Source organism: Staurois parvus, unplaced genomic scaffold (genome assembly GCF_062004578.1).
Source record: "Staurois parvus isolate SC_StPar_1 unplaced genomic scaffold, SC_StPar_1.0 ptg000149l, whole genome shotgun sequence".
In the NCBI taxonomy this organism is placed as follows: domain Eukaryota; kingdom Metazoa; phylum Chordata; class Amphibia; order Anura; family Ranidae; genus Staurois; species Staurois parvus.
Genome location: NW_028317945.1, coordinates 501,885 through 517,176, shown reverse-complemented (window position 1 = coordinate 517,176; position 15,292 = coordinate 501,885). Strand labels below are relative to the sequence as shown.

Below are 15,292 nucleotides of genomic sequence, written 5' to 3'. Positions count from 1 at the left end.
GAAGTTGTCATTTAAATGATTTAATTCTCGCACAAGCCATGGGTATATGTGGAATTACACCCCAAAATACATTCTGCTACTTCTACTGAGTATGGGGATACCACGTGTGAGACTTTTTGGGAGCCTAGCCACATACAGGAGCCTGAAATCCAATGACCACTTTGAAAGCCTGAAGGTGCGTAACTTCCTCATTACACTTGCTCACTACCTATCACAGTTTTGAAGGCCCTGACATGCCAAGATAGCACCAACCCCCCCCCCCCCCCCCAAATGACCCCTTTCTGGAAAGTAGACACCCCAAGGAATTTAAAAAGAGGCATGGTGAGTATTTTGCAGATCTCATTTTTTCTCACAAGGTTTTGAAATATAAAAAAAATAGAAAAAATATGTTTTTGTTTTTTTTCTTCATTTTCCAAAAACTTGTGGCAACAAATGGATCTGCAAAATACTTACCGTGCTTTTTATCAAATTCCTTGGGGCGTCTACTTTCCAAAAAGGGGTAATTTGTGGGGGTTAGGTGCTATCCTGGCATTTCAGGGCCTCCGAAACTGTGATAGGTAGTCTGAAAGTGTAATGAGGAAATAAAGCCCTTTAAAAGCCTGAAGGTGCTTATTGGATTTTGGGGTCCTGTACTTGGCTAGACTGCCAAAAAATCTCTCACATGTGGTACCCCCATACGCGGGAGAAGTAGCAAAATGTATTTTGGGGAGTAATTCCACATATAACCATGGCATGTGTGAGCAGTAAATCATTTAAGTGACAATTTTGTGTAAAAAAAAATATATATTTATTTTTGTCATTTTCCAAAAACTTGTGGTAAGAAAATAAATTCCTCTATTGATTCAACATTTCTCTCAGCAAATAGCTTGGGGTGACTACTTTCCAAAAAGGGGTCATTTTGGGGGGTGGGGGCGTTTTATGCCCAGCATTAGAAGTTTATGCCACACATCATTCACTCTTCTAACCACCTGAAAACCAAGCCTTTTTGTTCACATGAAAAAAACCAGTATTTTTTGCTAGGAAATGAATTTAAACCCCCAAACATTATATATTTTTTTAAAGCAGACACCCTAGTGAATAAAATGGTGGGTACTACAATTTTTTGTGGCACATAGTACTCGCGCAGCGATTTTTCAAAAGCAATTTTTAAAAAAAAAAATACACTTTTTTTACTTTTAATGCACAAAAACACAATATATTGGCCAATTGTTTGGTAAAATATAAAAGATAATGGTATGCCAAGTAAATAGATACCAAACATGACATGCGTTAAAACTGCGCATGCCCCGTTCAATGGCGACAAACTGCAAAAATTTTTAATATCCATAGGCAGCGCTTTAAAAGCCACCATTTTAGATTTAGAGAGGAGGTCTAGTGTTAGAATTACTGCCCTTGATCTGACGTTCACGGCAATACCTCACATGCATGGTGCAACCGCTGTTTACATAACGGCACAGGGTCAAGGCTTGTGCATACAGGTGTGCGCGCATGGGAGGGGCAATTTTTTTTTTTATAGTTCTTTTGATTTTTTTTTTTTTATTATTTTTACATTGTACCTTTCATTTTTTTTTTAATCACTTTTAATGCTATAACAGGGAATGCAAATAACCCCTATAACTTCAATGGGCATTGTCATATATTCTTTTTTGAGAAATCTGGGGTCTATCATACTCTAGATATCTCCTCTGCACTTACATTATCTAATCAAACCAAAATCGGTGTGATCAGATGCTTTCCCAATTTACAAATGGCACTGTTTATATCCTGCAAAACTGGCGCTGTTTATATCCTGCAAAACTGAAGTGATGAAATGCTTGTAGCTTCCGAATTCTTAGACTATAGAGATGATTGGCACCACTCTGGTCTCCAATCATCTCTATGGTCAGCTGGCAGAAACACCAGCTGTAGTCTCAGGTTCCCCTGATGGCACGTGACTGCCCGAGAAGGCCGTGGAAGGCAGTGGGGGAAGGGGGACATCATCTCCCACTGCTTGTAAAAGCAATCTTGCAGCTAATTAGCCACTAGGATTGCTTTTACATGAAAGCCGATCACCGGCTGAAAAAAACGACACCAGGATGATGCCTGCAGCTGTAGGCATCATCCTGGTATAACCATTCAAATCCAGTGATGTACCAGTACGTCGCTGGTCCTTGTTGGGTATATATGCTATGTTCTTTTTTTTTTTGTATGCAGCCTGTGGACTGAATGAAAAAATGAGAAGAAATCTCTGCCAGGAAAAGTGTGTGGTATGCCCACCATTAGAATATACCACCCTGCATCCACCCACTTCTAATGGTGGGCACACATTAGGTCACACTTTGCCACAAGTGCCAGTTCCAAGATTGAATAAATGTCTAAATAGTGGCACGCTTGAATAAAAATTGTCCACGTATAAGTGGTACCCCATATGGAGAAATGATGACACCAAGTCCCAAACTATCTTGTCACTGCTCCCCATGTAGTCTGGGCATCCGGGGGGCTCCACGTGACTATCTTTTCCCTCGTAAATCCGAAACTTATAAGTATAGCCTGTTGCCCTCTCACAGGTCTTGACCCCATATCTGGCACGCTTGCTGGGGAGAAATTGTTTGAATGCAAGGCGGCCAGAAAAATTAATGAGGGACTCCTCAACGCAGATGTTTTGATGGGGAGTATAGACATCTGCAAATTTTAGGTTAAGGTGATTTGCGAGGGGCTGAATTTTGTGGAGCCGGTCAAATTCAGGGTTACCCCGAGGATGACAGAGTGTATTGTCGCTGAAATGCATAAAACACATTATACTCTCATATCTATGCCTGGCCATGGCAGCAGAGAACACGGCATATGATGAATCGGGTCTGCGGACCAATACAACCGCAATTCATTTCTTGTAGTAATGCCCATGTTGAGGGTTAGGCCCCAAAAAAATGTAATTTTGAAAACCGTAATGAGTTTTCATGCGAATGGTCTGGCAAAGTTTGAATTTGGGTTGGCGGCGATAAATTGTTGTGCATATAAATTGCTTTGATCCACAATCAACGCATACAGATATTCCGTGAAAAACAGCTCCAAAAATCAAGGAGGTATGTGAAAGACCAGGATGTACTAGACCGCTGGTACTCACCAGTTCACCAAAAGGTAGAGCAGCACTAGTACTGGCACTCTGCTGCATATGAAAGTCATCAAAATTTACCGGCAAGTGCTAACAGAGATCAGGCCTGATTCTGCGAACACTGCGGTTTTGTGTGCAATGTATCAAGTGACAGTGACCTACTGACACTGTACTTGCTGGGGGAGAAGGGGAGGTAAGCGTAGGGGCTAAACGCAGGTGTTGGCAGGTGCAGGGGCTGATCCCGCTAACGCTGCGTTTTTGGGGACGCTATACTAATGTGAATGCTGGTATAGTACTGACCTGATCAAAGATATTGACCCGTTCAGACACTATACTAGCAATGGAGGTTTATTGTACATGAGCGTGCTCCTGGCAATCAAGGGGTTAAATGTGATGACTGGTGTACTGATGGGCAATCTGACGCTATCTGGAAGGGGTGTGAAAACCACGGGAGCGCGAATCACGTATATATATATATATATATATATATATATATATATATATATATATATATGTGTGTGATTTTGCGTACCCATGCCGCCCTGTAGCAGTATTTCTGCTGTAGGGTGGTCAGGAAGCGGTTACAGAAGAGGTTTGTGTTACGGCGCTGCGTTATTTTAACTGACAATTGCGCGGTCATGCAACACTGCACCCAAATTAAATTTAAGTCCTTTTTTTCCCACAAATAGAGCTTTCTTTCGGTGGTATTTGATCGCCTGTGCATTTTTAATTTTTTGTGCTATAAAAAAAAGGCTGACAATTTTGAGAAAAAAAACAATATTTTGGACTTTTTGCTATAAAACATGTCCAGTAAAAAAAATTAAAAAATCAAATTTTGTCACAAATTTCATCCAAAATGCATTTTGTGACATGTCTCTGCTAAAAAAAAAACCCCAATACGTGTAAATTAATTGGTTTACGTGAAAGTTATAGCGTTTACAAATGGCGGGAAAGACACTGGGACTTTTAATTTTTTTTATACTAATAATGGTGGCGATCAGCGACATATGGCGGCGATCAGCGACTTATGGTGGGACTGCGGCGGACATTTTGACACTGGGGGGGAACTGACATCCCCAGTGACACCAATACAGTGATCAGTGAAAAAAAACTCCACTGACACTGTACTAATGGCACTGGGGAGGAAGGGGTTAACATATTTATGGTTTACTGTGTGAGGGGAGTGTTTTACTAGGGGGCGGGGGTGTGTGCTGGATGGGGGAGGCTGATCCAGGGAGAGAAACTCTTCTCTCCCTCTTCAGCTTGTAACGAGCTGACAGGCAACTGACAGAGCAGGGCTGTATGTAAACAATGCAGCCCTGCTCTGTGTCAGTGATCACCGCTCATCGCAGGAAAACGGCCGGTAATAACCGGCCGTGACCCGGCAGCGGAGATCCGCTGCTGACACCTGCGGGAGAGGCAGGGCGGGCGCGCGCCTCACGTGCGCCCCCTACCTGTTTTGCAGAACCACGTTTTAAAACGTGGTTTTGCCTGCGAGTGCCGCCCTGCAACTGTTTTAATGCGGTGGCTGGGTGGCAAGTGGTTAAAAAAAAAAGTTTTTTTTAAATGTTCAATATGGTGCTTTTTATTTTATTTTTTTAAAATACTTTATCAATGTTACCATAGTAACACTGTACTACTCTGGGGGGCGGTCAGGGTTTTTTTTGTTTTTTTTACACTTTTACATTATTGCTCTTGCAATGCAAAGCTTGCTTTGAACTGTCATGACGTTCTTGACAGTTCAAAATAATAGTGATCTGTGATTGGCTGGAGCTTGTCACATGACACAGGGTGCTGTGATTGGTGATGACTGTGAGAGCTGTGGGCCAATCACAGCTCACCAGGAAGAGAAGCAGAGCGGTTATGATTCAGATTGATTCATAACAGCTTTGCTAACATTGTGATCATGTGATTGCACAGCGATCACATGATCACTGGGTCCTGTTTATCAGGATCTTCATTCCACACAGCGCCCCCCTGTGTTAGTACAGCCAGAGTGACGTACCCGTACGTTTATTTTCCTGTAGCAGCCTATCTGCAGTACAATGCGGGTGGGCAACAGGTGGTTAAGTAGTACCGCAACTGAAAAAAATATGCCCATGACCACTTCTGATTGTGTTTATAGTTAAGCTACGTTCACACTGCTCAGTTGCAGAAATGCATATGTGTTTTACCACGTTTCTGCAGTGTTTTGCGCCAGTTAAAAAAAAAAAAGTGGCTAAAATAAAAACGCACGAAAAACGAAACAGGTGCGTTTTTTGTGTATTTTCCTTTCATTTCGATGGGGAGGTGCTTTTTTTTTTTTTTTTTTGTAACCGCACCAAACATGCAACAAAAACGCAGCAAGCAGGACTTTGCAACTGACTAGTGTGAAGCGTTCCATAAGACGTAATGGTCACATATTTTTCTTCTGCTTTTTTTAAACACAAAAATGAGAGAAAACAGATGAGTGTGAAAGCAGCCTTCGTGCGAAAACCTGTCTCAACAACAGAGCCGATTCTGTTGTAGGTCTGTGCAAAACCATATCAGTTGGCTGGCCAGGTTTACAAGCACAGGGGTCACTCCTATATGAAACAAAACAGTTACATAAACTTTGCAATCTGAGAGGCAGCCTTATTTGCATCCAAATTGTTACTAATTTGCTTAAAAAATTTCCTCCTCAGCATTTTATGGCTGCTATACAGCAAAAAGGTTAAGTTGGAGGGGAAAAAAAACAAAAAAAAAAAACTCAGGACTAAAGATAGACTACAGCTCACACCACCTACAGCTTGTCTAAAAATAAAAAGGAAGATCTTGTTCAAGCTGCATCATAAACCATTAGATCTAGCCAAAGATGGTATTTGCATTTAAGACATTTGAATAAAAACAATAGCCCCATCCGTTTAACCACTTGCCTACCGGGCACTTTTACCCCCTTCCTGCCCAGGCTAATTTTCAGCTTTCAGGGCTGTCGCACTTTGAATAACAGTAGCGTTGTCATGCAACACTGCACCCAAACAAAATGTTTATTTTTTTTTTTTTAGACATATAGAGCTTTCTTTCGGTGGTATTTAATCACCACTGGGTTTTTTATTTTTTGCTAAACAAACTAAAAAAAGACTGAAATTTTGAGAAAAAAAAAGTTTTTTCTGTTATAAAATGTAGTAATTAAGTAATTTTCCTCCTTAACTGATGTGCACTAATGAAGATGCAGTGATGGACACTGATAGGTGGCACTGATGGGCAATGACAGGCATGATAGGTGGGTACTGAAAGGCAGCACTGATATGTGGCATTGATGGGCAGACAGGTGGCAGTGATGGGGCTACACTGATAATCAAGGCACTGATCATCAGTGCCCTGATGATCAGTTTAAACCTCCCCTCTGAGGAATGCCGTTTACTGGCTCTCCTCTCCTCACGCGCTGTGAGCATGAGGAGAGGACTGTCGATAACCGGCATTTCCTTGTTTACATGTGATCAGCTGTGATTGGACATAGCTGATCACATGACAGAGCCAACGTTATCTGCCCTTTACTGTGATCAGTGATCCGCTCTGTCCCAGGGACACAGCGCACCACCGATCACCGCGCCATCAGGGATGCGCAGTTAGAGTGGGAGGACGTCATATGACTTAGTCCCAGAATGAGAGAGCCGTCGCCCACCTGTCATTTCCTTATATGGTGGGTGGGAGGCAGTTAAAGTAGACCTTCCCAAAGAGAAACATGGGACTGCTATTAATGGTCTTCTGAAAACACTAGTTTTGAACATGCCGCACAATAATTTAAAAGGATAAGTTCACCTTTTGACACAAAATAATAAGTGCAAATATTTTTTCAGGTAAAAAAAAAATGCATTTATTATTTTTTGTTGCAGGAGCCTGGAAAGCATTGCACCAGTGATCAGCAGATCACTGGTGCCATGCAGGACTCCTGCAGACCTGTCAGTATATCTGCTTGCCCGTACATCCCATACAAGCAAGCCGATACACTCTGACAGGAAGAACCAATAAACTATCACAGTGCCATGGTAGTTCATTGAGAACTTCAAGCCAAACGTTTCTAAGGCTGTCAGGAGTTTTCTCATTCATAGAATCCTGTGAATGAGCAATACTGCCGGGCGAAGCCACTTTTTAAAAATTTTGACAGCTAGTGGGAGGAGAAGATCCCCTGCTAGCTGTCAAAGCAGGGGAGTGGGGAGGTGCAGGGGCCAGTCCTTTCAGAACAAGTTACACCCTACACTTGAATAGACATGTTATGAAAGGTGAATTTATCCTAAAAAAAAAGGAAAAACCCACAACATTGGCATTATGGGCACCTTGCCATTATTCTGCCGATATATCGGTTCATCACTAATTGACATCCATTGTGAAATTTATGGCCAACATCAGAAAGTGAAGATTACCCTCAGTCTAATGATCACTGTCGTTACACTTCAATTTTCTAGCTAACAGCTACTATCTTCCTAACACAAACACACACACACAGCTGGTAAACAGGCAAGCTGCTGAGTCCATAAAGCTGGCCATACACTGTATGATTTCTCTCATTCATCCTTGTGGGGTGAACAAGAGAAAGATCTAAAATTCCCCCATCCATAGTAAACAGCGTTGATAGAAGGTTATTTCCTTATGGCTACCAAACAGTGGCTGCATCTGACTGAATGCAGCTGCTGTCTGGCTGACAATTTTTCACCCAGCTCCTTTGATTTTCTGATCAAAGGGACTTTGGATGTGAGGATGCCACACCTGCTACCCCCACCCCCCATCCCCAACTGCTACCCCTTAACCCCTTGATGCCACACCTTCTAGCACTTTAAGGGGTTTGTGATGCCGGGAGGCAGGACAGGGTTTATGATCAAGTAACTGCTGTGACTGTCTGTCACAGCAGTCACATGACTGGAAAGCTCCTGATTGCAAGTAACGATCGGGAGCTTTCTGATAGGCGCAGGTAACTGTGCTGGGAGGATGCATGATGTGCACTTTCGCCTGCACAAAATGGTTCAGCTGCAAAGGCAATAGACAGGGTCTACATATGGAATGTTTTTCCGAGGGCACCCCTAAGCTACATGTACAATGTTAACTCTACTGACAGCAGAAAAGCGCTAAACGCCATAAGCAAAAGTACATGAGGCCTTAGTGTAAGCTAGTCCAGACTGCTTTCTGTGGCATAGACCAGCCTTTCTCAACTGAGGTACCACCAGAGGTTTTCAGGGGTGCCGTGGGGAGAGTGGCTGTCACTTGAGCCTGAGCTCCCGTTTCCCAGCCGCACTGGAAGCCGTCACACCGCTCAGCAAACTGAAAGCAAAGGGAAGAGGAGTATCTTTTGTGCTCTCTGCTTCCCCCTAGAGCGCAGTACCCAGCTGTGTGATGGAAGCTATAAGGAACTGTAACTTTTCGTGTGTGTCTGTTACTTTCAATCTCGACCCCCTATTCCTGTCCTATCAGGGTTGCTTTTTTAAGACTTGTTTATAATAGCAGCAAGGACTGCTGCTCCTCTGCAAAGCAATCCATGCTCAGATCGCTTTTCAGAGGCATTTGACAGGTGGTAAAGAGGAAATATTTTGCCTCCTCACCACCTGGTTTAACCCCAGCATCAATCACCACACCACAACTGTGTGCAATGCGCACACAGTTGCAGGGTGGTTGTAGTTCAATGCCATTCACCTGGAGGTATCCTTCCAGCTGCAGCAACAGCATGTGTATATCCCCAGCTGCTGTTTCAGCAGCTAAAGGGAGAGCAGTTGGGAGTGGTAAAAGCAGCTCAATTGTGTGGTTTTACCACCCTCCAACCTCACAGGTGAACAGGTCCTTGGTTCACATCTGTGTGGCTGTGTGTAGGGCAGCCCATTCATTTCAATGGGCTGCCTTACCCGCAGAAAGTGCAGGGAAAGTCGTCCCTGACCTTAGTTTTAAAATTGCACCACACCAAAAACACTGTGTTTGCCAATGTATGGGGTAACCTTAAAGAGCAGAGCATTTGTCTGCGTGTCAGGAATGAGCGTGATTTCGTGTGCCTAGTGACTGAAAATACTTTTCAAGGGTGCCACGACTGGAAAAAGGTTGAGAAACACTGGCATAGACTGTGTGGGGTAGGTTTTGCCACCAATCACCAATGTTCTGAACTCTTTAGATACTTCTGCACAGTCCCTGAGTGATTTATTCTGTGACACGCGTTGGGCCTTGGTGTGCTGAAGAACATGCAAGCACCATGATGGACCTTGTTAAGATGTTTTTAGCACCTTTTAGTGCAGCTGCTTTTTTACCTAATGATGTAGCTCGAGGCAAATACTGAACTACAGTTTTATGTGATTGATAACATTCTATTTTTACTTATTTCACTTGTATTTTTCACCTTTAAAATTTAATTTTTTACTAAAAATTTCTACATGTAATTCTAGCCTTGGATAAATACAGACTATAAAGTATACTGTCTTGAATGGAATTGATCAAAAACCATGTTAAAGGAAAATATTTAAATTCTGATTTTTAAGATGAAATAATCAATAGAAGAGTTTTATGAGTTCTTGTTTGGCACTTGAAGAGTCCCCCTAATTCAATAATGAGCGACAAAAAATTTACGGCAAGCTTTAGGCTGGCCATGGAGATAAAAGGAAATATCATCTGCCCTCTGCTTAATCAATTACATGTATTTTATCGTATGATAATTTTCTCATCATGTGCTCTATTTATATACAAAAAATATTGTGTGTCACATTATTTTATTGCAAGAAATAGGTATTTAGCCACTGCAAAACTTTACATTTCCCAAATCAGTAGCTCCGCCTGGAATAGGTTTCTATTCTCTTCAACAAAAACCTCACAATCAATACTAGTAGTTTTTTTTTTTCTAAAGGAAACTCTAGGAAATGTCATCAGAAAGGTCTGAGGGTGGTATGCATGTGTTAAACACCTCCAGTCTGTCCTTTCCATACACAGCTCTCCGAAAACGACAGTGCACCCGAACTGCTAGCTGACTGCTTTACGGTGGCCGTACACACTTCAATTAATGATCGATTTTTTGATTGATTTCCTCTGATAGGAATATTTGATCTACAGTTGGCAACCCATTCGATCAATATGCAACACATGGGGAATCGGATTTCAATCAATAATTAAGATATGACCATCATTTATTATTTTAAATGATCTAATGCGTCTCTATTTCTATTTAGTACCTGTATTAAATAAATAAATTTCTACTGTGTAATCCTTTTGGCTTTTGGTTTATTTGTTCACAAGCCATTATTGGCTTCTAAAGCAGTTAAACCGATCTTCACTTTATCGGCTGTTTTGGAGGGCAGAGAAGAGATATGGGGTCTAAGAGAACCCAGATCTCTCCATAAAAAGGACCTGTCATGGCCCAAGCTATCACAAGGGATTTTGTATTCATCCCTTGTGATAGCAATTAAGTTCAATAGAAAAAAAAAAAAATAAAAAAAATTAAGGTTTCCCCTCCCCCCCAATGCTCAAAAGCAAATGCATACGAGCACGTAGTTCCCGCATGTGCATGTATATGTAAGACCTGCTATAACGCACCACACATGACGTATTGCCGCAAATGATGAGAGCAATAATTCTAGCACCAGAATTTTTTTTTTTTTTTTGTAAAGATGTTTAACCACTTCCCGACCGGCCGTTGTATATAAACGGCCGGACGGTGGCACTGCAGGGTCGGGTTGCCGTCTATAAACGGCCTCCCCGCACCCTGCTTGTGCGCGCTCCCTGGGAGCGCGCAGCTACCGCGATCCGGTGCCCGCTGTGTCCTCCGGACACAGTGAAACACCGATCGTCGGACGGGACCTCTGTACGAGGTCCCGATCATGTGATCACTGATTGGCCAATCAGTGATCACATGCAAAGTAGTAAGCAAGATGTCACTTGTGACATCATTGCTTACTATGTGTGAAATCTGTGAATGATCACAGAGGTCACATGGTACAAGGCTATTCACAAAAGCCTTGTACCATGTGACAAGCTATGACCAATCACAGCTCACTCAGTTCTCTTCAATGAGTGCAAGAATGCACACAGAGAGAAAGAGAAATGATTGCTTTTATATCCTATATGGGTGTAAAAGCAATCAGTGTAAAAAAAAAAAAATCTTCATCACCCCTCACAAGTAGTACAGTGTCACCATGGTGACACTGTACTGCTAGGGTGACAGTATGTAAATAAAAAAATAAAAATAAAAAATAATAATATAAAAAAATAAAATAAAAATGTAAAAAAAATGTTTAAAAATTATAATTTTTGCTTATAAATCAATTTGAATTTTTTTTTTTTTTACTAAAAAGATAACAGAATAAATTTTGCCTAAGATTTATGATGAAATATTATTTATTTGCAAAATTTTATAAAAAAAACACTTTTTTTCAAATTTTTTGGACATTTCATTTACATAGCAAAAAAAATACAAATCCCAGTGGTGAATAAATACCACCAAAATAAAGCTTTATCTATCTCAAAAAAATGGTAAAAAATTCATTTGGGTACAGTGTTGCATGACCGCGCAATTGTCATTCAAAGTGTGATAGCGCTAAAAGCTGAAAATTGCCCTGGTCAGGAAGGGGGTAAAAGTGTACGGTCTGGAAGTGGTTAACCCCTTGCCCTTGTGAGGGTTTACTCCCCTTCCTGACCAGGGCATTTTTTGCGTTACGGCGCTGCGTTACTTTAACTGACAATTGCGCGATCATGCAATGCTGCACCCAAATGAAATTTACGTTCTTTCTTCCCCCACTAATTGAGCTTTCTTTTGGTGGTATTTGATCACCTGTGAGTTTTTTTATTTTTTGCCCTATAAAAAAAAAAAAAAAAAAGACTGACAATTTTGAGAAAAAAAACACTATATTTTTTACTTTTTGCAGATTAAACATGTCCAGCAAATTTTTTTAAAAAAAAATCAAATATCCTTGTAAATTTAGGACAAAATGTATTCTGCTACATGTCTTTGTTAAAAACAAAATCCCAATACATGTAAATTAATTGGTTTATAGCATTTACAAATGGCGGCATAGACACTGGAATTTATTTATTTTTTTTTTTTTTTTTAGTAGTAATGGTGGCGATCAGCAACTTTAAACTGTGTCCGTGTGCTTCACTGTAATCACACTGCTTTGCATGGCTGTTGCTGTGCACAGCCATCCAAATCAATGAGCACAGCCATCCAAAGCAATGAGCATGAGCTGACAGGGAGAACTGTTTTGTTTACACACAGTTCTCTTACCTGTTGGAGATGCTCGGCAATCACCGGGGCCAGCGAGTAATCACCATCCGGGACCTGGTGATTGACAGCCGTGGCTGCAAATTGTGGCGCAGGTAGGACGCACGTGCCCCCTATCCAGAAATTTACTGTATACGTGATTTTGCGCACCCGTGCCACCCTGTAGCAGTGAATCTGCTATAGGGCAGTCAGATAATGGAAATAATGTATACGAGCGCACCTACAAATGTGATATAGCAGCTGTACACCAGGTAACCATAAACCCAATAAAACAATAATATAAATCAATTGATGCAGCGCTGGACAAGAGATATTATAGGTATATGAATAAATAAATGGAGGCAAGTAGTTCATATGGTGGTATCAAGGTGACTTCAGGTGCTCTCATCTATTCCTATTCTCCAGGTGACAAAATACTGTGCGATATAGTGCAGAAGGAATGCACACTCACCAGAACGCACAGTTTAATGAGCGTTTGTATATATATATATACTGATCCCTTGAGGTCATCAGCTGGTCAAGGTGGGGTTTGAAATCCAATGATCTCCCTCCAGTACTACTGAGTATTGCTGTTAAAACATCAGGATGATCCCTCGGATATTAGCCTGTGTATTCCTCCTCAAGTGATAAGGACACTCCTTCACCAGCAGTAAACGGATGACTGTAAATTAATACTCCCCAGGGAGAGGGAGGAGCCAGGAACGCCGTGACGTCACGCCGCCGGAGCATCGTGGAGCTCCGGCGGCCATCTTTAACATTGGACGGTCAGTCCATAATTTCTCTTGCTTTTATTTGATTGACACATCGATGTTCATCTTCGTTTTATACAAATAAATACCTAATTACTACACTATGGAGATGTCTCTGCTTTGACTCCCCTGGGGAGTATTAATTTACAGTCATCCGTTTACTGCTGGTGAAGGAGTGTCCTTATCACTTGAGGAGGAATACACAGGCTAATATCCGAGGGATCATCCTGATGTTTTAACAGCAATACTCAGTAGTACTGGAGGGAGATCATTGGATTTCAAACCCCACCTTGACCAGCTGATGACCTCAAGGGATCAGTATATATATATATACAAACGCTCATTAAACTGTGCGTTCTGGTGAGTGTGCATTCCTTCTGCACTATATCGCACAGTATTTTGTCACCTGGAGAATAGGAATAGATGAGAGCACCTGAAGTCACCTTGATACCACCATATGAACTACTTGCCTCCATTTATTTATTCATATACCTATAATATCTCTTGTCCAGCGCTGCATCAATTGATTTATATTATAGGGCAGTCAGTTTGCACAAAAATTCATTAATGTATAATATTTTCATGAAAGTGTGTTTGATAAACCGCTGTGCAAATATCGCATGACATCTTTTTACTCAACACAATTCCATCTTTCATATTGGATATTATATTGCATATGTGTGCACTAAAATTAATTTTATTAAATTTTTCCAGAAAATGTGAATTTGCATACAGTTGCACAAATATCGCATCACCTAGAACATTTCAAATTCTATATTTTTATTCTACAGGGCTTCTGCTTTCAGAAAATATATAATGTACTGGGGTTTTAAGTATTTTATGGCCAAAAAAGCAGATTTTGACATGTGCAAATGAAGAAAACCCTGCTCTAGATCCAAGCCAGTTAACCATTTGCCGACCACAGATAGCCGAATAACAGCTTCACTGTGGCCAGGCAGTTCGTGCCACCCACCTGTGCCCATCAGTGCCGCCTCATCAATGTAAATCAGTGAAGGAGAAAAATTACCTGTTTGCAAAATTTTATAACAGAAACTAGGAAAAACTTTTTTTTTTTCATTTTTTGCTCTTTTTTTGTTTATAGCACAAAAAATAAAACACCCAGCAGCGAGTAAATACCACCAAAAGAAAGCTCTATTTGTGTGAAAAAAAATGGTAACAATGTTGCATGACCGCGCAATTAATATTCAAAGCGCGATAGCACTGAAAATTGGCCTAGTAAGGAAGGGGGTATAAGTGCCCGGTAGGCAAGTGGTTAAACCCTGCTAACATGGCACAGTCTCCTTCCAGGTCTATTGCTACGCATGCCTTCAGACTAAGAAATGTCACAACAGTTCCACCTGTTGGCAATACAGAGTCTCTCTCCCTCAGCATGCACACTGATATCCCACACACGTTTCCTTCTCCTCTCTGGCGGAATGTATGGGCTCCAGACTGTCACATGTTGTACAGACTGAGTACAGGACATGTGAGAAGACACAGGGGTGGGGGTCGTTCTGCAGCTCCCCCCAGTGCACATAGAAGGCATGTCAGTTGCCCTTTTACATTACCCGCTGGGCCTGTGCCAGGAATAACCACAGCCGTCTCCAGGTCTGAAATTTCTTGCAATCGCTGAAATTGAAGGCCATTTCTCGGCTGGCATAACGAGACACCAGCGGTGATCGGTAGCGCTGCACTTCTTCCGGTCCTTGGGCGAGCGGCGAGGCACTGCCAGTCACCCGGGCACCCAAATCTCCGCTCAAACCGCTGCCTGCGTCCATTATCCTTGCCCGACCCTGAAGACTAGTGGAGAGTGACAGCTTGCCACATCCAATATGGCCGCCCGTGTTTCCCGCATATCATGTGTGGCTCCTGGGAGCTGCCATCTTTAATGTGGCACACGAAGTATTGCTACCCTCTTGTCCCTTGTTTAGTGATATTCATGTATCAATCTGAAACAATAATAAACAAATCTAGCTCTCATTAGCAAATGGTTGAATGGTTCTTTGCTGGTGGTTACATATGCTGATTTGGTTGTTTTTATAAATTGAATTATGAAACTTTAACCTGTTCAAAACCAGACACATTCAAGGACATACTAAACTGCATATTGGGATGATGGGAGTATTGGCTGCAATACATTTTACACACATACAGTATATGATAATAACTTTTTTGTTAACTAAAATATGTTATTCTTTTTTGCAGCACTTGATACTATGTTGCAAGAAGTAGTTGCTAATGTTAGGATGGTGG

The 15,292-nt window shown here is 41.6% G+C and overlaps 1 protein-coding gene across 2 annotated transcripts in view; it reads right to left on the bottom strand.

Moving 5' to 3' along the window:
- The window catches only part of ADSL (adenylosuccinate lyase), a 307,415-nt gene extending 292,551 nt beyond the window's left edge, over window positions 1-14,864 (bottom strand). Inside the window, exon 1 of one of the 2 annotated variants that reach the window (XM_089674217.1) lies at window positions 14,608-14,864. In XM_089674217.1, the coding sequence (XP_089530343.1) occupies window positions 14,608-14,817 (210 nt within the window). In that variant the 5' untranslated portion in view covers window positions 14,818-14,864. The remainder of the gene's footprint in view (window positions 1-14,607) is intronic. The other variant, XM_089674218.1, reaches the window with a different exon arrangement.
- Window positions 14,865-15,292: the final 428 nt, after the last annotated feature.